General features: G+C 51.7%; 1 protein-coding gene across 2 annotated transcripts in view; it reads right to left on the bottom strand.

Moving 5' to 3' along the window:
* Window positions 1–9,584: 9,584 nt before the first annotated feature.
* LOC133359731 (protein phosphatase 3 catalytic subunit alpha-like) overlaps window positions 9,585–25,037 on the bottom strand; it is a 46,052-nt gene continuing 30,599 nt past the window's right edge. The window contains exons 8-15 of one of the 2 annotated variants that reach the window (XM_061578255.1): window positions 24,867–24,961; window positions 23,759–23,884; window positions 20,306–20,380; window positions 19,841–19,867; window positions 18,526–18,610; window positions 14,825–14,922; window positions 14,519–14,548; window positions 9,585–10,825 (exon numbers count right to left, since the gene is read on the bottom strand). In XM_061578255.1, the coding sequence (XP_061434239.1) occupies window positions 10,533–10,825; window positions 14,519–14,548; window positions 14,825–14,922; window positions 18,526–18,610; window positions 19,841–19,867; window positions 20,306–20,380; window positions 23,759–23,884; window positions 24,867–24,961 (829 nt within the window). In that variant the 3' untranslated portion in view covers window positions 9,585–10,532. The remainder of the gene's footprint in view (window positions 10,826–14,518; window positions 14,549–14,824; window positions 14,923–18,525; window positions 18,611–19,840; window positions 19,868–20,305; window positions 20,381–23,758; window positions 23,885–24,866; window positions 24,962–25,037) is intronic. The other variant, XM_061578256.1, reaches the window with a different exon arrangement.

The raw sequence follows: 25,037 nt of genomic DNA on the forward strand, positions 1-25,037 counted from the left end.
CGGAGCGTAGCCAGAGTAGAGTATCTAGGCTGTGTAGCTAGGCTGTGTACCTAAGCTGTAGCAGAGTATCAGGACTGTTGGAGTGTTGTATTGTAATAAAGAAGTTACCTCTACAAGTGTCTCCGGAACCTGTTACATTTGGCGTCAGAAGTGGCAATGGAGACAAGAGGTGAACCACGTACCTTCAGTCCTGACGGCGATGAAGAGGAGCAGGCAGCGATGGGGCGGCCAACGCCGGCCGACAACAACGCCGCACCGCCGGCTAAGCAGCTGTCTGCTCCGCCGACCGTCCCCTTTCCAGCGTCGGGAGCAGAGATGGAGGAGGCGCTGCTTCGCCTCGCAGAGCTGCTCTGCGCCACCGCCTCCCTCCGGGGCGAGATGCGGTGCTCGCGGCCGATGGCGGGAGGGAGAGAGGAGGCGCGGCGCTCGCCCGAGCCCGCCGCCGCCGCCATTCCCCCCACGGATGTGAGGGATACTTCCGGGAATGACATCACTTCCACCGGAGGAGCAGTGACCGCTGGGAGCGACGTCACTTCCGGGCCCAGCGTGTGCCAACCCGACGACGCCGCGTCATCAGCGCTGCGTCCCTCACCGCCGGGTGACAGCTGTTGGCAACCTAGCATACCGCGTCATCAGCGCTGCGACCGGACAGTGAGGGCGCCATTCTTACTGTAACCAGCGCCGGGGCCGGCACATGGACCGACTCGCTGCTCGCCGCCTTTGCTGCTCTGGCCAAAGGTTGGAGGTCGGGAGACCAGGCCCCTGACATTTCGTACATTTACGCGCTCCGGATTAATGATTTTTTTGTTGATATTTTCTTCGTTGTCGTCGGGGAGTCGTGACTGTTGTTGGGTAAACTGTGTGGAGCTTCGCTCGTGAGTGTTGTCAATGTGTGTGCGAAACTTTGCTTGTGATTGTTAACAATGTATGGTTTATATTGAGCTTTGTTCGTGATTGTTAATGTATAGCTTGTGCTGTCATTGTTAACGATGTATATACTGTATGGGGCATTTATCTTGAGATGGTGACATGCTGCCAAGGATTGGAATTGTCATGCTGGCTCTCAAATATCTTGGGGTGCAGATCCTGACCAGGATGTCCCAGCGGGTGTTGCGTGTCTAACACGAGAGTTGTGGTCCCGTCATGCTATGGCTGACGGCTTGACCTGACAGCCCGGAGATAGACACTCCGTGGCATGTCTAGCCTAGTGGGCTGTGTGCTCACATGGCTCGGAGAGTGTGGTCCCGTCATGCTATGGCTGACGGCTTGACCTGACAGCCCGGAGATTGAAACACTCCGTGGCATGTCTAGCCTAGTGGGCTGTGCGCTCACATGGCTCGGAGAGTGTGGTCCCGTCATGGAATAGCTGACGGCTTGACCTGACGGCCCGGAGGTTGAGACCCTCCGTGGTACGTCTGGAGCAGTAGGCTCACCCTGACGGCCCGGAGATTGAAACACTCCGAGGCGCGTTGAAACAGTGGGCTGGAGATTCGTGGTGTTCAGGTGTAGTTGTCCCGTTACGTTGGGACTGTATCCCTCAGTTGTTAGGGTGCATGTTGTGCAGGGAGTGAACAATGGGTCGTCTCAGATCGGTCGGTACAGCTATATGCTGCGATGCGAGTCTTGGAGAGAGGTTGGGTCTCAGATCGGTCGGTACAGCTATATGCTGCGATGCGAGTCTTGGAGAGAGATTGGGTCTCAGATCGGTCGGTACAGCTATATGCTGCGATGCGAGTCTTGGAGAGAGGTTGGGTCTCAGATCGGTCGGTACAGCTATATGCTGCGATGCGAGTCTTGGAGAGAGATTGGGTCTCAGATCGGTCGGTACAGCTATATGCTGCGATGCGAGTCTTGGAGAGAGACTGGGTTGAAGTCCCCCCCGATATGGCCGACGTGCGCGGTTTTAGGATGGAGACGCCACATTGGAAAGGCAGGGGGTGCAAACGGTTGACATGTAATGTCGGTGGTGGTCCTCATTGAGGGCTGCTGGGACGCAAGCACAGGATGCCTTTTGGAGATGTGGTTCATGCGTGCGGCCACCATTTATGGACAGGAGCAGGCAGATTTATTTTGTTTGTGTCATGTAAATTTTATATATATATTTTTAAAATGTAGATACTGGAGCAGCCCTGAAGTGCGACTTCTTTGCCCAGTACATGGGTCGGCCCTGAAGTACGACTTCTCGACCCAGGACGTAGACAGACGTCCGGATAAGTGCGTGTAGAGGGATGCTCGACATGTTGGTCTTCGCCTTCTCTCCACCTGACGGATGGGAGGCTGGCAGGGTGGTGTGGATCCCTGCCATCCATGCGGTGATTGTGTGATTTCGGTTCGATTACCGGTGTTGGTTGTGCATCCAACGCGTCGGAATCTGTATATTTGTTGTTGTTAATTCCCCGTTTTCTATGCGGATCCCGAGGAGGGCTAGGTGTGCCGCGGGTCGTTTGTTCACGTGTCATTGCTTCACCTTTTTGTTGATTGATGCTTGTATATAGTGTAGAGTTGTACAGGTTGGTTATGGTTTTTATGGTTGCTTTCTTGTTCTCTTTTCTTTTCCTGTTGAAGCTCGCGTATTTTTTTTTCTTCTCTCTCTCCCTTTCGTTAATTTAAACTTTCTAATTATTGACAGCCGGGACGGCTGGAGGCTACATAGAGGGGGGTAATGTAGTGACATAAGAAGGGAGGGGCTGCTGTAGGCTCTGGGTTCCCAGGTGGGTCCAGACGCGTAATCCCCTGGGCGCCAGGCGCTGGGTTCCCAGGGGGTCCAGACGCTTAAGCCTCTGGGCGCCGCCAACGGGGGGGGCTGTGTGTGCTCTGTGGGATGTCTGGTGGCGCACACGGCCCCACCCCTCGTTGGGGACTGGGCATATAAGCGGAGCTCCCTGGACGATCGGGGCCAGTTGTAACTCAAGACCCAAGACCCACGACCAGCCATCTGAAGACCCTGGGATGCTGCGAGAGCCAGTGCTGGGACTCTGGAACTCCCGACGCTACGACCTTGTGAGGGCGAGTTCCGGAGCGTAGCCAGAGTAGAGTATCTAGGCTGTGTAGCTAGGCTGTGTACCTAAGCTGTAGCAGAGTATCAGGACTGTTGGAGTGTTGTATTGTAATAAAGAAGTTACCTCTACAAGTGTCTCCGGAACCTGTTACACAACAAAGGCTCATTCCTAGCAGCGTGCTTCAGCCGCACCGAACCTCACAATAATAATATCCAGGTGCCTGCTTTGGCTCCTCCCACCCTCAACCAGTATAAATACAAGGACTGTTTTCTTGGAATTTCTCTTACTTGATACAGCAATCGTGCTGTGACGGTTCCACCTGAAGACGGAAGCTTGTGTTGCCTCCGAAACGTCGTGATTTTTATTTTATTTTATTAATTTTAATTTTTAAAAAAGTTTACCTGCGTGACTTTACCGAAAAAACCTAAGAATATGAATCCTTGCAGTCACGAAAGCTTCAAATCTAGAATCCTACCTGTAATACTCCTGAAATTTTTCTAGCCAGTGCACCAGCTGACCAGATGGCTGGTCTATATGCAGGGAGTACTGTAGGGCGGCGGGATCGGTGCAAACTGTAAATGTCCTGCCATATAGGTAGGGTCTATATTGCTTCAAGAAGTTCACCATTGCCAGAAATTATCAGTGAGTTGCACAGCAACGTTGCTCTGCCGGCGAAAGAACGTGACTACCGTAAGTGATTACTACTTCAACCCCGTCATTTAGCTGAGATAAGGCAGCCCCTATACCTAGATCACTGGCGTCCATGTCTAAGATGACGGGCAGGGAGAATTCTGGCTATGCTAAGGGTGGAGCATCCGTGAGCCGATCGCGCAGCGTGACAAAGGCCATTTCTTCTTCCATCCCTCAATGACATTTTTGTTTTGTAGCTGTTAACACGTGCATCACTCGCAGATTTGGGGGTTGGTCAATTTCACACACACGCATTTTTCTCTGGATCCGTAGCAACACCGACTCGCTCACCACGTGATCCAAATATCGCACCAACATTTCTATCAAAATGGCATTTATACGGATTTAATTATAAGTTTGCTGAGCATACCCTAGATAACACCATGCGCAATCGCTGCAGCTGTTCATCAAACGAGCGATTGAACACGATGACGTCATCCAAATAAATCAGGCATGAGACTCCCACTTTAGCCCCACTAAAACCAGTTCCATGAGCCTTTGGAATGTGGCCGGGGCAGATCGGAAGACAATTAAATTCGTAAAAGCCTTGAGGTGTGCGCAATGCTGTTTTGGGCCTCGTCTAAAGGAAGTTGCCAAAATTCAACACGTCTAATGAGTCGTCAATGCTCGGGAGCGGATACGCATCAGTCAACATAACCTTATTTAGGCAGCAGAAATCGACACAAACCCTTAAACTTCCGTCTGCCTTTTTTCCAAGTGTAGGGCTTGAAATGACACGCGCCACGCGTTTGGTTGCGATGCGAGCGTGCAGCGGACAGTGAGGGCAACTGAGGATATACAGTTGTTGTTGTGCCAATTAAGGGGGAGGTCATTAAGAGGCGCCACAGGTGTTAAGGGTAACTGAGGACTCAGGCCGGCGATTGGTCGAGAGGGTGAGTGGTTGATGGCTGGCGCCGGGGTGGCGACGATAACAGGATCATGTGAGGCTGGGGGCCTGGGGGCGAGTAGCGAAGCGGGGGATGACATAATTAATTGAGGCTGATTGGTTCGGGAAGAAAGGCAGTGAGCGTATGGAGATAGGGGAGTCGCAGTTGGAGTTAGCGTTGGAGTTGGTGCCTGGACACTGCTATAAGGTAGCAGTGGATAAGAGTGTATAGTATAAGGTAGCAGTGGATAAGTGTGTAGTATAAGGTAGCAGTGGATAAGAGTGTAAAGTATAAGGTAGCAGTGGATAAGAGCGTATAGTATAAGGTAGCAGTGGATATAGAGAGTACGGACAGAGTATCAAGGACGGAGTGAGTACAGCGTAGCGAAGCAGCGGAGTAACGGACCTTGGTGGAGAGAGAGAGAGAGAGCGAGCGAACGGAAGGACATCGAGTGGGGCTGAAGGAGAATTGTAGTGTATGGAGGAACATTGAACGATGCTGTCGGAGATGTGAACTATATGCGGAATAAAAGGAACGAGAAAGACAAAGAAGTTGTCGCGTCAGTAAGAGTCCTACACAAGCACCACGAGAGCACCCCAAGGGCTGGTGGATGGAAAACGTATGTACGCCACTAATATCTCATCCACCGCCTGTCATACGTGTGATTTTTCGACAGGGCTCATACGATATGAATTTTGCCGAATTGGGGGAGAATCTTCTGTGTCAATGTGATGCTGAGCCAGGCTCGTCTACCCTACATCATACTGCCCTCTGCTGAATACATCAGAGAATTGCAAGAGTAGTTATTTTAGTATGGCTCTCTGCTCCTTTTAGTATGACTCCTGACAACACTGCATTCTCGTCACATAGTTGGTTTAGCCAACTTTCTTCCATTGACGGAACCTCGCGAGTAACTCCTGCTACTATCTTTTCTATTGAGACCTCTGTATCGATAGATACTGGTGTCATGTGTACCATTACGGTTCCTGCCTGCAAGCGATTGGTCTCTCACTGACATTTAACACCTGAAGGAACGGCTTCTGGTCCGCTTGTACAACTTTTTCTGCTGCCGCTAACGTCAATCTGCGAGTCATTGCATTTGATGGAGCAATTAGAACCGAAGACTCGGCGCATGTAGTGACTATTCGTTTATGGTACCTTAGCGGTATGAGCATTTGCATGCCCGGAGGTACATTCACGTATTCACTGACCAATGCCTCCACTGTTAAGCCATCTGAGTACATTTTTCCGTTGCTTTTAGTCCCGGACGGCGTTTCTATGCAGCAATTTTTTTTAAAAGACAGTTCCTTCCAGGTATGGAACCACGAGTATATTTGAAACCAAAATAGATCCCATCAAGGCGAGTTCCCCAATTCGCACTTGTGCATCAATTTTTACCATTATCCTCATGACGCTACGCACCTGGGGGGGGGGGTCAGACATTTCTGACGATGTGACGAGAGGGGGGGGGGTTTGAGAAATGTGACGTCACATCAAAATGCGCAACTTTAAATAGACAACACATTCTACTTAATTAAATATACTTTTTAATACATATTTTCTCCGACAACATCGGAGTGCAGCGGCACATTAAATACACACGACAATGACAATAGTTTAAAGCCATTTGAAGCGTGTTTTATATATTTGGGGGGGGGGGGCAGAGCTTTGTGACGTTTTATTTGAGGGGGGGGGGACTGACTTTATGTGACGCCGAGTGATGATGGGGACAGACCCAGCAGGTGCCATGGGTTGGTTGAGATGACTGGTAGATGCACCAAGATGTACCCCTTCCTGTGCCAACTTGCTGTATTATAGCCACCTGGCGCTCCGCTCGTTGTCGTGAGCGTCGCTCCTCTGCCGTCCGTTGTTGCTGGCGGATGACTGCCTCCAAATGCCCAGTAGCAGCGTCCTTCACGAGCCTCTTCCACAGAGGCCGATCTTGACACCGCTGGTACCAGTTGTCAGGAAGTCCACTCAGCTCCACATCCTCCTGTACCACATCACTCCATCTCTTCTCTAGCCCGTGTCGAGCCCATTTAGCCCCCTCTATGCGGCCAAACAGAAGCTGCTTGGACATGCGGTGGCTGAAAACGCGGGCTACATGACCCAGCCAATGCAGCCTTGCCTGCCGGAGCTCACTGATGGGAATGTGTCCATATCTTTCAAGGATTTGTGAGCTCCTCACACACACACATCCGCGCGCGCACATTCACACACGCAAACACTCACTCCCTGCCCGAGGCTGACTCATTGCACCTCGCGGAGGATCACTGCCGCCGATCGGGTGATCGGCCTCCCCTCACCAGCGTCCTGTCTGTGGGACATGGAAAGTGTCTGGCTCCCCACCGCCTGGAGTTACCTCTCACACACTCCCCATGTACACTACCCCAAATGTCCGGAGGTGGCTGCGTGCTCGCACGTGCCTGTGGGGGCACACCCCCGCTCACCACGGCTCGCGCAAAAAATAGCCGTATGAATATGCACGCGTCCCTCCCCACCTCCCGTTGGGTCGGCTTTAATCCGCTGTGCAAACAAAGCACGCGGACACGGGTACGCAGGCAAAACGATGGCCGGGTTGATGATAAAATACGCGCGCCCCCACCGTTAAATGTGATCGTCGCTACGAAAACACACTGCGTAAAATGCCCTGTGTAAACACGCATGCAAGTGTCAGCGATCGTTTATGATGGAATACACGCGCGCTTCACATGCCTGCACGCACTCGCACCACACCTACGCTCTTCCCACACACACAGAAATCACGCGGCTCCACGGACACGGGAGCCGTTAATGAATTACTACCCGCGCTGGCTCACACACACACGCTCGAATTACACACTACGCCGACACTTTCCCCACACTCACAAAAATCACACCACACGGATCCTCTGTGCTAAAGTTTATTAATGGCACGTCTATAGCAAGCCCTGGGTGGCCCGGAGTAAATACCCAACGAGCAGTGCCTCGCCTATCCCTATTCAATCCCTGAGTGTACTCTCCCCTACTTCTCACCCCGCAGACGTACTCACGGAGTCGTACGGACACGGTGGGAGCCGGAGCGACACTGGCACTTACCAGTGTCGCTCGGACGCTGCGAGCGGCTGGGAGTCGGACTGGGTCGCTCCCCCGCTCAAGGAGAACTGCACGTTTTTTCTCTCCCCTCCCTTTGTCCCCTCCAAATCCAAAAATCTAGGGTCACGTGGTGTTACCCTGCATGGCCAATCAGGTGCCTTTCGATTTTAAACCGATGCCCCGCCCTTACCTGGAACGATATCCTCCAGTGCGCCTTCACCCGTTGTCTACGCACCTACCCTCCCCACCCACCGCCACAACCGGTTTGGTCGGGGTGGCCGCCTCGCGGGTGTCCAGCTTCAGTCGGTTCAGGAACCTCCCTCCAATCTCCTCTTATGCGCTGCTCGCTGGGTGTTTGCCCCCGAAGCCCTATCTCTCTGTGCTGAGTGTTCTCATGGCGGTTCGCTCGGTGAGCTTCGTCGTGCCCATTAAGCTAATTCACGGGGCCGCAATGCCATTCGGCCTGGGGGGGGCGGTCGGCCAATCTCCTGGCACTGGGAAACCGTGGGATATCCCCACTAGTGGCCCCTCGGGTAAAAACCCATGGTACCAGGTGACCCCCCCCCCCCCCCCCGAGACCCTATGTGGGTGCATGTGTGTTTAGTGGGAGTGTGCGTGTGTTCGTGTGGAGGGGTGCGAGGGGATAGCAGCGCCGACAGTTGCTCCGTTGCTGTGGCACCACTAGTGCTCAAGGGTTTCAAGTCGATCGTGACAAACACGAACCGGAGTATCTGGGTGTAGCTAGTCCTATGATTATTGGGCTAACTCTGCATATCCTGCAATCATGATCCAGTAGGACAGGGAGCAGGGAATCCCGGCAATATGAATACGAAGAGGCTTCCACGCGTCCCTGACCCACCCCAGGCGTGCAGTTCACGGCCATGGTGCACCCAAGATGCCTTTTCTTCTGCGTAAACCGTGCCCTTGCACCAGTGGGGCTATTCTACTTGGATCGTACCCTGGCAACTCGTGTTCTCCAGAGAGCGAGGAGCCACAATAACCTGGGACTGGAACTCCGTGGACTGGTGAGGCAGTGCCTCTTGTTCGTTTTCATTGTTGCCCCGATTCACCTCGTCATCCACATTGGGGAGCAGAGATGACCCAGGGCCCATGTCCTCCGATTCACCTTGCCGTCTAGGATTAGGAATCCCCCCAACTTGGCAAGTTTTCTCACTTGATCACGTGAGTTGTGTCGTTAATAAAGAGTTAATTGCAGCCAGGCATGGTCTCCGTATTTCGTCACAAGCGAGCGCCGTTCGGGACCATGTGACGGAATATCACGGAATAATCCGAGGGGGGCGGGGGGGGGGACTGACACCTCCATTTCCGCCGCACAAGCAGCTAAAATGGGGACTGCATGGGCTGGAGAAGAGATGGACTGATACGGTACAGCAGGATGTGGAGCTGAGTAGGCTTGCCATTGACCGGTACCGGCGGTGTCAAGATCGGCCTGTGGAGGAGGCTCGTGAAGGACGCAACTGGGCAGTGCCAGACATGGTGCACGTTGAGGCTACTGGAATGTTGGTAGGTGGTCGCCCTCCAGCGACAGCAGAGGGCAGAGAGAGCTGAGCACCAGATGTATAAAATGCGAGGTGGCACATTGGGGAGCACAGATGACTTGCATCTGCCAGTCATCTCAGTCAGTCAACCCATGGCACCTGGGTCTATTCCGTCACCTGCCAGCGAGCCTTCAACATTTAACGTGCCCTCAAGGTGTACCTAGCCTGGCACAAGCACAATAGTGATGTCACCACCACTTGGTGGCGAAAGGCAAATGTTGTGGGTGAGTGGGTTAGAGGGTGTGGGTGAATGCAAGCTTGACGTGTATGAGAGTGTGACGGTGAGTGAGTGAATGAGAAGGTGAGGTGTGGGTGAGTGGGGGAATGACAGGGTGAAGTGTGGGTGTATAGGTGAGCAGTAGGAGGAGTCAGTCTCTCAGGGTAGAGTTTATTTTCATTGTCATGTGAATTTCTCGTTCACTCAGCACCCACACTTTACCCCACCACCACCAGCACCATCAGCCTGAGCCTCGCCACTCACCGGTCTTCTTGCCGCACTACTTATCTCACCCGGTGAGCAGCTGTTAATGAACTTAAATGCAGCAACTTAGCAAATGGGAGAGTTGGTGCGATTCTCTGTACGAGTCTGTATGTGTGTGTGAAACTGTCTCTGTGTATCTCTGAGAGCCTGTGCATCTCTGTGTGAGTCTATGGGTCTCTGTTTCTCTGTAAGAGTTTGTGTGTCTCTATGAGAGTTTGTCTCTATGAGAGTCTGTGTCTCTGTGACAGTATGTGTATAACCGAGAGCCTATGCGTCTGTGTGCGTCTATGGGTCTCTGTGTCTCTCAGTGTCTATGTGTGAGTGTGTCTCCGAGCCTGGGTGAGTTTGCGTGTCTCTGTGTGAATGTCTCTGTGATAGTCTGTGTCTCTGTAGGAGTCCGTGTTTTTGTGTGAGTCAGTGCATCTGTGTGAGTCTATGGATATGTGTATGTGTGAGTCTGTGTGAGTCTGTGTGTGAGTTTGTGTGAGTCTGTGTGTGAGTTTGTGTTTCTGTGTATGAGTTTATGGGTCTGTGTCAGTCTAAGGGTCTATGTGTGAGTGTGTATCTCTGTGTGTGTTTCTGTGAGTCTGTGTGTCTGTGTCTCCATGTGAGTCTGTGTCTTTGTGCAAGTCTGTGCAAGTCTGTGTCCCTGTGTGAGGTTGTGCGAGTCTGTGTCTCTGTGTGAGTATATGTTTCTCTGTATGCATCTGTGTGTCTGTGTATGTGTCTCTGTGCAAGTCTGTATGCATCTGTGTCTCTCTTCCCGTGTCTGTCCCTCTCCCCCTTTTATCTCCCCCCTCCCCCCACCTCACCCTCTTCCCTCCCCCCACCCCCCACCGACTCACACGTCCGTCGCTCCTCCCGTGGTCGGCGGGGGTCCCTCTTCCCCCCCTTCCTCGTGCCCCCCCGCGGGGGTCTCCTCCGTGGCGACAACGACACTGGGCAGGGTGGGGGGGGGCTCGGTGGGGGTTGGGGAGGACTCGGCGGAGGTGGGGGTGAGGGGCGCCCCGACCCTGCGGGGTGGCATGCGCTCGTTCACCCGGTCCAGGCCCTTGGCCTCCTCGAAGGAGCTGATCCTCGTGCAGAAGCCACGGCCCCCGCTCCCCGACACGGAGCCAGGGACCCCCCCGGCGTCTGTGGCGGCAGAGGGAGAGAGGGAGGGAGTGGGATGGTGAGTGAGGAGAGGGAGGGTGAGGGTGGGAGAGGGAGGGACGGTGGTGGGGTGGGGGAGACGCAGGCACAGTGAGATGTATGCATCTTTTCTGCCAAGGTTCAGGCTGGGTTCACAATGACCGTGTCGGTGAGGTTGCAGTACCCGTCACGATACGTGCCCAATAATTTTGTACACGCTGCAGCTTGGCAATGCTTTTACCAGACGTCCCACAAAGTAGTGAGTTGCAATAATGGGGCCTTGTCGATATACGATGCTACACACACCACCATCTTGACTACGTGAATAGTGGTCGAATGTGTCATAGAGCCCTGACATGAAAATTGCAGGACCTGACTATATTTTGCACATGGTGATCAAACAACATATTCTGGTCGAGTATGGTGTCCTTTAGATACGAGTAAAAACATGAATCCTGGAGTCTGTGACCACCACACCTGATTCTCCGACAAATGTTTTCGCCTGAGGCTGAATGCCAACCAGCAGCATTAATTTGCATGCACACCACGTGCACCCCTCACGTGAAATCTTCCAGGGTAACTGAGGCTCTCCATATCTAACTTTGACTTCACTGCAGTGTATAATTGTGTATCATCAGCCATATTGATGGAACTTGATATCAAGCGATGAGATGACATTGGCGATGGGAGAGACGTATGTTGAAAATAGGAAGGACCCGAGGATGGACCCCTGCGGAGCGCCAACTAGGCACGGCATAGGCGATGACGGTCCATCACCTAGATTGACGAACTGTGATTGACCATGCAGGTATGACTCAATGCACCCCATGCCATATACAATACACAGAATCTTGACCTCTGCCGTCTGATGACTATCTCATGGTCGATGGTGTCGAAGGCAGTTGAAAGGTCTAGGTCAACCAATGATACGGTGCATCGGTCATCCAGATTCTTGTAGAGATCATCAGTGATCTTTAGCGGAGGCAGCTCAGTGCTGAAAAACTTCTGGTACGCCGACTGCAATAGGTCGTATCTGCCTGCTGTATGTGGAAAGTAACCGCTTCAGGCAAAAGGAGCTCCATGATCTTTGAAATCGTACTCAGGTTTTAGATCGGGCATTATTTTATGGGGTCACTATGGCTGAAGACAACTTTTTTTTCAGGAGCGGTGTTACCTGCGCCATTTTGAACCGTTCTGGGAAAACAGCCCTCGGTGGATGAAATATTTGTCAGGTGAACAATCAGCAGCGCAAGTATGTTCGAGCACAATTTAAGAATCGACGTGTGGATATAATCGAGCGGCGATGTCTTATTTGGCAGCCGTACGATGGACAGAGACACTTCTGCCACCGATGATGGTGCTAGGGTCTCGAGTTTTGCATTGGTTCCAGGTTGAACATACTCAGATGGCAGATCGGTAGAATGCGTTGCCTACAAGTTATAAACCGCCATCTTGATCGTCGCTATTTTATTGGTGAAGAACGTCGCAAGTACTATGCACAGATCTGGGTTGACAATTTTATGGGTGGTAGGAGTGCCACAAAGCACAGGGGGGTCATGAGCAGACTCACTGACAAGGAGAGCATAAAACGATCTGAAATGCACACTGATGCCTATCTGAATGAAGAGTCACACTATCACCCTGCACAGAAATCCTCTCTTATCAAGATGCCCATACATCGGGCTAAGGAAGTGTCAAATGGTGATAGTCTGAGAAGTGAAATGAAATATGTTAAAGAAGTCCTGCAATTGAACGGTTAGAATGATCCACAAATCAACAGGGCACTGAATGCCAAAACCAAATTAAATAGCACGAGCTTTGAAACTGACCAAGTAAGTAAAACTGTTAAAATACCGTGCATTGCGGAAGTAACTAAAAAAATAAGCAGATGTTTGGAATAACAAAACGTCTGAGTCAAATTTGGCACGGTACATAAAATACAGAAATGAATATCTGATACTAGAGATGTATTACCAAAGCTTATCAACAAAAGGTGGCAAATTCTATGTTGGGCTGACATGATGAATGATCAACACGAGACTAAAAGAACAAAAGAATATTAACGACACCCAAACACAACTGTTGGCAGTAGGAGAACACGCGTGCCAACAAGGACACTCAATTGATTTTGATAATGCTGAAGTTCTGTGAAAAATCAGTTACAACTGTCCAAGAATAATTAGACAATCTATCGAAATGGATAGAAATAAAAATGTTAACCGTTCGGATAGCGAGAGACTTATTGCTGCTTGGAAGCGAATCATCAAATATTACATGTTTTAAAATGCATGCCTAGTCAGGTTACATCAATGGGGATAACCTGTGAGCAGAGAATAACAGGTACTAATATTTCACAATGTCCATCCATGTCGGTGGGGTTCACAATGGCCGTGTAGGTGGGATTCACAATGTCCATGTCGGTGGGGTTCACAATGGCCGTGTGAATGGGGTTCACAATGGCCGTGTGAATGGGGTTCACAATGGCCATGTAGGTGGGGTTCACAATGGCCATGTAGGTGGGGTTCACAATGGCCGTGTAAATGGGGTTCACAATGGCCGTGTGAATGGGGGTCACAATGGCCGTGTCAGTGGGGTTCACAATGGCCGTGTCAGTGGGGTTCACAATGGCCGTGTGAATGGGGTTCAAAATGGCCGTGTTGGTGGGGTTCACAATGGCCGTGTCGGTGGGGTTCACAATGGCCGTGTCAGTGGGGTTCACAATGGCCGTGTGAATGGGGGTCACAATGACCTTGTCGGTGGGGTTCACAATGGCCGTGTCGGTGGGGTTCACAATGGCCGTTTCGGTGGGGTTCACAATGGCCGTGTCGGTGGGGTTCACAATGGCCGTGTCGGTGGGGTTCACAATGGCCGTGTGAATGGGGTTCACAATGGCCGTGTTGGTGGGGTTCACAATGGCCGTGTCAGTGGGGTTCACAATGGCCGTGTGAATGGGGTTCAAAATGGCCGTGTTGGTGGGGTTCACAATGGCCGTGTGAATGGGGGTCACAATGACCTTGTCGGTGGGGTTCACAATGGCCGTGTCGGTGGGGTTCACAATGGCCGTGTCGGTGGGGTTCACAATGGCCGTGTCGGTGGGGTTCACAATGGCCGTGTGAATGGGGGTCACAATGGCCGTGTGAATGGGGTTCACAATGGCCGTGTTGGTGGGGTTCACAATGGCCGTGTGAATGGGGTTCACAATGACCGTGTGAATGGGGGTCACAATGGCCATGTGAATAGGGTTCACAATGGCCGTGTCGGTGGGGTTCACAATGGCCGTGTCGGTGGGGTTCAAAATGGCCGTGTCGGTGGGGTTCACAATGGCCGTGTCGGTGGGGTTCACAATGGCCGTGTCGGTTGGGTTCACAATGGCCGTGTCGGTGGGGTTCAAAATGGCCGTGTCGGTGGGGTTCACAATGGCCGTGTCGGTTGGGTTCACAATGGCCGTGTCGGTGGGGTTCACAATGGCCGTGTCGGTGGGGTTCAAAATGGCCGTGTCGGTTGGGTTCACAATGGCCATGTGAATGGGGTTCACAATGGCCGTGTGAATGGGGTTCACAATGGCCGTGTGAATGGGGGTCACAATGGCCGTGTGAATTGGGGTCACAATGGCCGTGTGAATGGGGTTCACAATGGCCGTGTGAATGGAGTTCATAATGGCCGTGTCTGTGGGGTTCACAATGGCCGTGTTGTTACCTTTTCCACCACCAGAAGCTTCCATGGCGGCTGTGGAGACAAAGAGAGATATTAAATGTGTGTCTCAGTGCGTCCCCCGATGTCCCTGTGTCTCCTCGCATCCCCGTATCTCCCCGTGTTCCTTCGCGTGCCCCGTATCTCCCCGTGTCATCTCGTGTGTCCCCGTGTCTACCCGCATGTCTCCGTGTGTCCCCGTGTGTCTCCGTGAGTCCCCGCGTGTCTCCGTGTGTCCTTGCGTGTCCCCGCGTGTCGACACGTGTCCCTGTGTGTCCCTGTATCTCCCCCTTGTCTCCCCGCGTGTCCCACCGTTCTGCAGCATCTCCCTGTCTCCGGACAGGAGGCCGCTGGGCAGCATTCCTGATGGCGCGAGACCCTTGAGAGCCAGAACTGTTTCACTCTCCTCCCTAGAGAGAGAGATACGAGGAGAGAGAGAGGGAGACACATGGGGAGAGAGAGGGAGAGGGACGACAGCTGAGAGTTGGCTGGCACCGTTTGCAGTCCCCTGGTCCACACGGGCGACACAGAAGAGAATTTCTCCGGCTCTCTCCCTCTGTAGAGCTTCACCGTAAACCCCTTAAATCCAAAACTTCGTAACAATTATCTCCTCTTCACCGTTTAGGTGCTGGCCAGACTCCCAGCTCGTGATCGTCGCTATTTTATTGGCGAAGAACTTCGCGAGACTGTGCACAGACCCGTGTTGACGAGTTGATGGGTGGTAGAGAGTGCAGCAGGAAGCATTCAAAACGCGCCACATAGCACGAGAGTCATGAGCCGATTCGCTGATGCGCAGAACAAAGAACAATCTGAGAGACGAGTTAATAATGAGTCGGTTGGCGGATCTGCAGGCCGCTCTTTGTAAGCAAGTAGTTGGACAGTCTCAAAAGCGGCTTTCTTACAAAGACGCTAAAGCCTCCTCCGCGTCTGCTTCGCAGCGATCACCTCCATAGCGTGAGCACACTTCGTCACACACCCGCGCTCTTGTCTCTGCACTGGCTACCAGTCAAGCATCGGGGTGGATGACAAAATCCTACTGCTGCTGACCTACAAGGCTCTCTAATGGGTTAAACCCTACAATTGTACAGGAACTGAACCTGCATTTACCTCTCAAATAAGGTCCCCAAGATCTCCAGATCACCGTCTTCGAAGGACTCTGAGGTCAAGGCTCATTTTCCTGGGGTGATGATGGGGCTTTTGCCAGTGCAGTTTCCAAGCTTAAGAATGCTTTGTTCTTTGTTTAAGTCCCATCTTGAAAATTCACCTCTTCAAACTGGCGCTTACTCCCCACTAATTCTATCCCGTTTATCAGAATCAGAATATTTATTTATATTGGAGATGTCCAGTCGGGGCACAGGGTCAGAATGTTACAACAACAAAAACAACAAAAAAACGCGATAGGACTGCAAAGTATAGGAAAAGCAAGCAAATGAAAAAACCATATAAATAAAACTAAACCACTTTTATTTTATCAGGTAAAGCCCACTGAGCTATTAGATTTTTCTTTAGAAGAGACCTGGCTATCACAAATGATAGCTCAATTAAGTGGCTTATCACGTGGACATTTACAGCAGCCAAATAATATAATAATCGCCACTACTACATACCTCGCTCAACCATCTCTGCCGTTCTGAACTCTGATTTAACATCTTTCTAGGTGGGTTTTTTGTTATTGACCAACACCCTAAGCCTTCGATTGGCCCCTCCTCCTATTGGCACGTTTGGCTACCTGAGGTGCATATGCATGTAAAGCCCCCCGGGCTTCTGACGAGTGGGCCTGGCGCTGGTGCTATGGTCTAGTGGTTTTCTCAGCTCCTGTCGTAGTTATCCACCAACCTAGTAGTCCATTTGCCCTACTGCTGCCCTGACCTCACATCATGGCCGCAGTGTGCGGTGTACGAGGCATTGACCGAGAGGAGCGGCCTCATTTGTTTCCCTCCTGACACCACGCACACTGCTATCGATCCCCACACGACAATGATGAACCACTTTGTTGAGCTATCATTTGTGATTGCCAGGTCACTTCTGCGCGCAGGCAGCGCTTCTCAGGTGTTGTTCAGGAGGTCTCGGGGGTCAGGGCCACATCCACCCCCGGGGCGTCACCATGCTCTGCTAGCACTGTGGAGCGAAGAAAGAGCCTCGCTCACCAGGACACTGGATGCTTAAGGCTTTACCCCCCCCCCCAAAACCCCCGCACCCCCCCCCCTCCATTCCGGCTCCTCAGATTCACTGGGGGGTGGCGCTCCTGCAGCAACACCCATCGTCTTAACGGCTGAGCGACCACCCCATGGCGACCATGGGACAGACCCAGCAGGTGCCATCGGGTTGATCGACTGAGATGACCAGCAAACGCACCACCTGTGAGCAGCATCGCTCTTCCTTCGCCCCCCCCCCCCCCCCCCCCCGGAGGGCGACTGCCTCTAACTGCCCCCCAGTAGCGACCACCACAGCCAGACATTTCACTTTCATCACAATGCCTCGACGTTGTTACACCCCAAGCCCCGGTGAGTGACCCAGAGAGTTTGACAGTGAGAGTCCCAGGGCGTTCGGACCCCTCCGTGGTAAAACTATGGGACAGACCCTCGACCTCCGCTTGAGGACAGGGCCAGGGAAGTGGTGATGTTGTGCCACTTTAACACGTAGGCTTTCGCGACCAATTTAACACGTAGGCTTTCGCGACCAATATTATTCATAATATATGTTGTTGGGTCAGATCGCGTTATTTATAAATGTGTCGTAACCCTCCACCACCCGATAAGGCCAAACGGTAAAAAATGTGTCACGTTTTGCAAAGGACAATAATTCACTTCTTTAGCCCACCGGTGTGTTGAAGAGAGAATCAACAGCATTTTAAAATTTGAGTACAATGTTTCGCTGATAGTTACAATCAGCTTCATCGGGCAAGAATGGTGAAGCTCTCCTGTTGCTCCCGGTCTTAAATAGAGCAGCATCAGGGTGACGTCCAAATTGTGATCGCCGCCACCGCCCCGAGTGAGACGATCGCACCCCCCCCTACTCGCGTACGGAACTCCCCGCCACCCTTCAGAGATCCATTCCCGGTGACATCGCGACCACTCAACTCTGCCTCGCCTTATAGCCGCTGAATGGATCGTTATCGTGAGGAGGGACAGAGGGCCGGAGGAGGAGGCCCAGGGCTGGGGTGCGCGTTGTAACTATTCTAGTTTTATTTTAGCAGGTGTAATGCTTCACTGAGCTATGAAGTCTTCAACTGTAACGTGGTAGTAGTTACGTTCCTGAAGAACGCCGCATTGTGAAAATATCACGATTTAATAAATAATATATAATAAAGAGGGTAAAGCACAGTCTGCGATAACAAGTGAGATGCGTAATTCAGGCTGAACAAAGACTAGGTGCGTGTAGGGTACCATCGAGAAGCATCCAGCAGCATCCCAATGCTTTGTGCGATGATGCTACGCCGAGGCAGCCGTATCACAAATCACTTATTCCTACTCAAGTGACGTAGTTTCGTTCACTCAATTGCGCTATGTCCAATTCGCGTTAGAAAAACACGCAACATTATCGGAGAATGGACTGTGTAGCTCTTTTCCAGAAGCGACCCTGGCTAATACAAATGATAGCTTCGCAACCAAGTGGGTGATATAATCGCGTGGACATTTCTAGCAGCAGCCAAATACTCTCAACGCGTGATGTTAATTCTGAATGTGGAGAAAGAAAAAGGCAGAGGTTACCTGGAGAAAATTCCACATGACCACCATGGGGAGAGAGAGCAAGAGGCATGAAAACTCCAAATATACAGCAGGCGTCGGGGTCCATATCGGACCCACAACAGCTCCTAGCCACTAGAACAATGGCCTCTGCAGAGGCTGAGCACGGTGTAGGGTGGGTGTGAGTTGCCGGTACGCGTGCACGTGCTGCATGTACTGTACACACTGTACATACTGTACACGGTGTGAGTTGCTGGTGATGCAAGTGCTTTGCTGTTGGGGCAGCAATCAATTCGGATTTTAACAAGAATCTCCTCCCTCTCTCACCTCAGCACAGAGAAGATTTTCGCCATCTTGCCGATGGCGCGGATTTTGTTGCGAATGACTTCCTTCCTTGCAGCCGCAGAGGCCCCTAGAGATGCAGGGAGATGCAAAGAGATGCGGGGAGACACGGGGAGAACACGAGGAGACGAACGAAAAAGGGGGAAACACGGAGAGACAGGATACACGGGCAGACACAGGGAGACACGGAGGAGACACGGGGAGACACGAAGAATACACGGGGAAATGCGGGGAGATAAGGGGAGATGGAGGAGACAGTGGGAGACACAAAGAGACACGGAGGAGACTCAGGAAGAAACGAAGAGACACGCGGAGACACGGGGAGACACGGGGAGACACGGATAAGATGGAGGAGACACGCGGAGACACGAAGAGACACCGGAAGACAGGGGGAGACAGGTGGAGACCGAGGAGACACGGAAGAGACACGGGGAGACGGGGCAACGGAAGAGACACGAGGAGACACGGAGAAGATGGAGTAAACACAAAGAGACATAGGGAGACACGGGGAGACAGGGAGACACGGGGAGACAACAGGAGGCACATGGAGGAGACAAAGGAACACGGGGGAGGAGAAAGACAACAACACGGGGGAGGAGAAAGACAAGGAGTGAGCTGGAGTCGTGATCGACGTCTCTGTTATCTCCACTGCACGAGCGTTAGGCACTGCATCTCCACCGCACACACGGGCAAAGCTGCCTCAGGTAACCCACACAGGCTGTTGGGGCAAATGCTGTTAGCGAGCAGCACCTATGAAGGCCGACACGGCACACAAGGGGGTGGGTGGCCAGCACCATGCCCGGCCGCCTTTGTCTCCTCAGTGGCAATGTTTACTACGCACCACAAAAGGTAATCATTTGCGGCTGAGTCGACCTAGGGGAGGCCCAGGACCGGTTCAGATAATCGTCTCTGGTGTAGGTGGACATGAGGGGGGAAACAAACTCGGGTCTCTCACCCATTGACCTGGACCCACCCACACCCGACCACTCAACCACTCACTTACTCACCCAGCCACTCAACTACTCACCCACCAACTCACTCGCGATCTCACTGATCCACCGACTCACCCGCTCACTCACACAACCACTCTCACATTGGTCGCAGAGTTCAGTTCCTGGTTTAGATCTCGAGTCTCAGGGTTAGATTTGTCAGGCAGCACGGCAGAGACAGGCAGGGAAGACAGGCAGGGAAGACACTCAGAGGAGACACTCAGAGGAGAGACAGAGGAGAGACAGAGGAGAGACAGAGGAGAGACAGAGGAGAGACAGAGAAAGAGGCAGAGCAGAGCCACTATCTGTACCTCTCTTTTGGCCATAAACACCCGGATCTGCAAGAGACATTGGTGATCACACGGGCACAGGTAGAACAGGTAGAGCTGTCCCATAGTAGCTCACTCACACCAGGGGGCAAGGGCTGAGAGAGGGGGGGTAGTGCTGCAGCTGCTGCAGACGATGCTGATGATGAGGATCATCATGCCGATTATAATGTAGATGGTTGAGATGATAGTGACGTAGCCGGAGATGATGTTGCTGCTGCTGCTGATGATGGTGACGCTGGTCATAGTGATGCTGCTGATACTGACACTGATCCAGATTCTGTTGAGGCCGATTTCGATGTTAGTGCTGGTAATGATGGTGATGTAGGTACTGGTGATGATGATGCTGCTGATGTTTCTGCTGACAGTGATCCAGATGCTGCTGAGGCTGATTTCGATGTTAGTGCTGGTAATGATGGTGATGTGGGTGCTGGTGATGATGATTCTCACCGTCAATCTCATCTCCGTCTGCCTCCAGTTCATGGTCCGAGCAGATATTCAACACGTTCACCAACATCTCCGTAACTGTGGAGATGCACAACAGCAAAAACAACAAAGCGACATTTTCCACCAAGCGGTGGTGACGTCACCACGTCGCTTGTGCCCAAGAGCCACGTGAAGTGTCGAGGGCTCTTTGCTGGTGGGAGGAGGTCACAGGACAGACCCGGCAGGTGCCAAGAGGCTGGGGGAAGAGAGATGTGGTAACAGCACGGGCAGCCAGGTGTGTTGGGGTCGACTTGAGGGTCCCAGTGATACGCATTGCAGTTTTTCAGTTGGACATCGACACAAGTCGAGTGGGTGACGACTTCTGGTCCATACTGGTGCACAGTACTCGGCTACACAGTACAGAGTTGGTACATCAATAAGTCGAGTGGGTGACGACTTCTGTACTTTTTGTTTTTTTCGGTAAAGTCACGTAGGTAAAAAATTGAAATAAATTAACTCACGACGTTTCGGAAGCAACACAAGCCTCCGTCATCAGGTGTAACTGCTCCAGTAAAATTGCTGTAGCGTATGAAGAGAGCTATTCAGAAACACGTGCTTTTTATAAGGCAGGGAGGAGCCAATGAGGCGGGGGGGGAGAGATAACCATCTTGGTGCTTGTACAATAAATGTACGGTGCCTGTACGATGAATGGCGAATGGGAATGAAACACTGTTGTAAATCAAAATTTATTTAGTGATGGTGGTGTATCAGGCTGGATATGACTGTAAAATTATAAAAATCAATATGGATATGATTATGAGAGTAAATATAAACTGGCTGTTTAGCAGTAAACTGCACGGCAGCTAAAGTTTAAACTTGGTTAATTACATCCTTCCACTGATTGCTCAATTTGAAGCATCATCTCGGTTGAAGTTATGTCTATGTTTGTATATTTGGAAAATTAGAAAAGCTTAAGTTTAGCTTCTGGTCCATACTGGTGCAGAGTGCTCGGCTACAGAGTACAATGCAAGGGCCATCGTTGATGTCCGTGGTAGCACCGAGGGTGCTTTTGGCTCCCCACCAGCTATAAATTACCAGTATTCTGGACCACGTTTGACCACTTGGTTTCTGCCTTGGCGGCTACCTTCCTCAGGTGGTCGTCTCTCCTCCCTGGCTCTTCCCCCCTTCTCTTGCCTATATGGCCTCTTGTTGCAGCAGCCCTTTTGCCCACTTCAGCAATTGTTTCTTGCTGTGGTTGTCCCACCTGATGACAGACGCTTGTGTTGCGCCCGAAACGTCGTGATTTAATTCATATTTATTTTATACCTACGTGACTTTACCGAAAGAACCAAAGAGTATAGATCCCTGCAGTCACGAAAACTTCAAATCTAGATTGGTCGTGGAAGGTTTAGCGGCACAGTCTGGCTTCACTTCAAGATAGGTTGGAGTGTTGCCGCAGGAGGTCACTTTCAAGGAGTATGCCCGGTGCTCCTATTATCAAGATGAGATGCAGTGACTGTTGTGTCTTGTGAGTTTACTCTCTAACACACCGATGTGCAGTACGGCTAATTAATTGGCGTGTTTTGTTTGCAACGACAAACCTTACTGATTGGTTTGTGTTGGGGTGGTGGCGGGTTTAACGACACATTGATAGAGGTAGGAACAACAGTTTCACACTGCCCACCAAGGATTATTTGTCTGTCTGTCGTGCATAACCACGCCCTCGATTTGTATTTCATAGAGCGCTTCGGGCGGGCTCAGCACCACGTGACGCGCCGCCCCACGCAGCTTGCGCCGCGTGACACGGATCGCACGAATGCGCTGTCCAACCAAGTTCCTACCTGCCCACTCCGAAGGAACGTGTTATTTACGTGATCTATCCTAAAAAATACCTCTTATGGATAATATTGGTAGCAAAAGTCTACGTGTTAAACTGAGGTGCCGTGGGGTTGACCGATTTAGATGACTGGCAGATGAACCACCATCTGTGCCACTGTGCCAATTGCGTTATCGGCACTTGGCGCTCCGATTATTGCGATGAGCAGCGTCGCCCCTCCTCCGCCCCCCTCCGCTGTTGTTGTTGCTGCTGGAGGGCGAATGCCTCCAACTGCCCCCCAGTAGCCCTGGGACAGCAGCCAGAGCACAGAGGCTCCGCACTGAAAGCCCTCGGTTTCACGTGATGCACACACGTGTGTGTCTGTGTGTTTGTTGAACTTGTAAAAGAGATTAATTTGTCAATGTTCGATGATGGGGGGAGCGCTAGTGTAGCGTGCTGCGCTACGAACCTGGCTATGACCCGAGTTTGTTTCCCGCTCACGGCCAACACCGGTGATAGCGATTATCTGAACCGGTTATGGGGCTCCGCTGCTAGGTCGACTCAGCCTCAAATGAGTACCCTGGTGCAGTGTGTAAACATCGCCAGTGAGGAGACAAAGGCGGGCCGGATGTTTGTACTGGCCACCCACCCCATTGTGTGCCCTTCCGGCCTTCATCGATGCTGCTCGCTAACAGCGCTTGCCCCCAACATTCTGTTAAGGCTATTCGGGGGATCTTTGCCTTTTTGCGTTGAACTTCTATGGCACTGCACCGTACGTACATACGTACGTGTAGCCAACCGCCGCTAATCGGAGGTGGCGTGTGCGGTGGGGGGGGATAAGGATGACAAACCGAACGCGATGGCGGGAAGCACTTTTCTAAGGAGGTATTTGTCATTGAGGACTATGTAAAAAAAAAGTGCAGTACAGCTCTTCCCCCCCCCCCCCCCAAGTAGCTTACCCCTTGTACGTCGCAAGGAATCGGGTGTTTCAGACGGTCGCAGGAGCAGCGTGTTGTGAGAAGCAGTGCGACGCGGTTAAAATGCCGGACCACGTTTTAACTTCCCATCGTTTAAATCTTGATTTATATTAATAATATTATATTATTTTACATAAATATGATTTTATTATTTCACTTCTACGTGACTTTACCGAAGGAACCAAGAATATGATTCCCACGGTTTGTTTTGGCCCACGCGCGAGTCCGACACGCCCGTCGTCCCGCTTTCTCTTCGCTGGATGCAACAGCAACCGCTCATCCAAGGTCGGATGAGAGTTGCCGGAGCACGTGCACGTACTATATGCACTGCGTGTACTGTGCGCACTGTGTATACTGTATGTACAGTATGTACTGTGCACGGCGTGAGTTGCTGGTGATGCAAGTGCCTTATTGCTGGACAGCAATAAACTCGGATTTTTTAAATGTCTCTCCCTGTGTCTCTCTCTCTCTCTCTCCACGTATAGCTCTCTCCGTATGTCTTTCTCTCGGTGTCTCTTTCTCTCCACGTCTCTCTCCCCGTGTTTCAGTCTCTCTCCCCATGTCTCGTTCTCTCCCCGTATCTCTCTCCCCATGTCTCATTCTGTCTCCCCGTATCACTCTCTCTCCCGATGTCTCTTTCCTCTTGTCTCATTCTCTCTCATCGTGTGTGTGTGTCTCTCTCACCCTTCTCTCCCACGAATGGCAGGGACCACGTGAAAACGTCCATGAAGTTGGGCAGCCAATACGGATGCGGCGAGCAATTGAACTGGCGAATATTCATCACGTTGTTCTCATACTTGAGGATGGCCGCTGGGAGAGAGAGGGTTGAATCAGAGGGGGAGAAAGGGGAGAGAGGGAGAGAGAGAGGGGGAGGAGAGTTGTTAGGATGTAGCGTATTAAAGTAGTGGTAGCCTTGCTGTGGGTAGCAGTATGTGCGAGTGGAGTATTTCTGAGTGACGTTAGGGCATAGTTGGGGTGTAGTATATAAGTGTTTATAGTTAAAGTGTAGTGTATACGAGTGTGATTAAGTTGTAGTTAGGGTGGAGTGTATGAGTACGGCATAGTGAGTGTGTGTGGCCAAGGCGTAGTGAGTGTGTATGTGTAGCCACGGCGTAGTGAGTGTGTGTGTGTAGCTACGTAGTGAGTGTGTGTAGCTACTAGTGAGTGTGTGTGTGTGTAGCCACGGTGTAGTGAGTGTGTGTGTGTGTAGCTACGTAGTGAGTGAGTGTGTGTAACTACGTAGTGAGTGTGTGTAGCTACGTAGTGAGTGTGTATGTGTAGCCACGGCGTAGTGAGTGTGTGTGTGTAGCTACGTAGTGAGTGTGTGTAGCTACTAGTGAGTGCGTGTGTGTGTAGCAACGGCGTAGTGAGTGTGTGTAGCTACGTAGTGAGTGTGTGTGTGTAGCTACGTAGTGAGTGAGTGTGTGTAGCTACTAGTGAGTGTGTGTGTAGCCACGGCGTAGTGAGTGAGTGTGTGTAGCTACTAGTGAGTGTGTGTGTAGCCACGGCGTAGTGAGTGAGTGTGTGTAGCTACGTAGTGAGTGTGTGTGTGTAGCCACGGCGTAGTGAGTGTGTGTATGTAGCCACGGCGTAGTGAGTGAGTGTGTGTAGCTACGTAGTGAGTGAGTGTGTGTAGCTACGTAGTGAGTGTGTGTGTGTAGCCACGGCGTAGTGAGTGAGTGTGTGTAGCTACGTAGTGAGTGAGTGTGTGTAGCTACTAGTGAGTGTGTGTGTGTAGCCACGGCGTAGTGAGTGTGTGTGTGTAGCTATTGTGCAGTGAGTGTAGCGTTACCCTTGTTGTTGTAGACATCGAGGTAGTTGGGAGCGGAGAAGATGGTGATGAGAGATGGAAATCCGGTTGTTTGACTCTTACGGTACATCCGGTACCTGTGAGAGACAGAGACCCTTACAGTTCATTCAGTTCCTGTAAGAAACTCTCACGGTACATTAAATGTGAGAGACT

Source organism: Lethenteron reissneri, chromosome 65 (genome assembly GCF_015708825.2).
Source record: "Lethenteron reissneri isolate LAM-NWPU_2019-01 chromosome 65, ASM1570882v1, whole genome shotgun sequence".
NCBI classification, from domain to species: Eukaryota; Metazoa; Chordata; class Hyperoartia; order Petromyzontiformes; family Petromyzontidae; genus Lethenteron; species Lethenteron reissneri.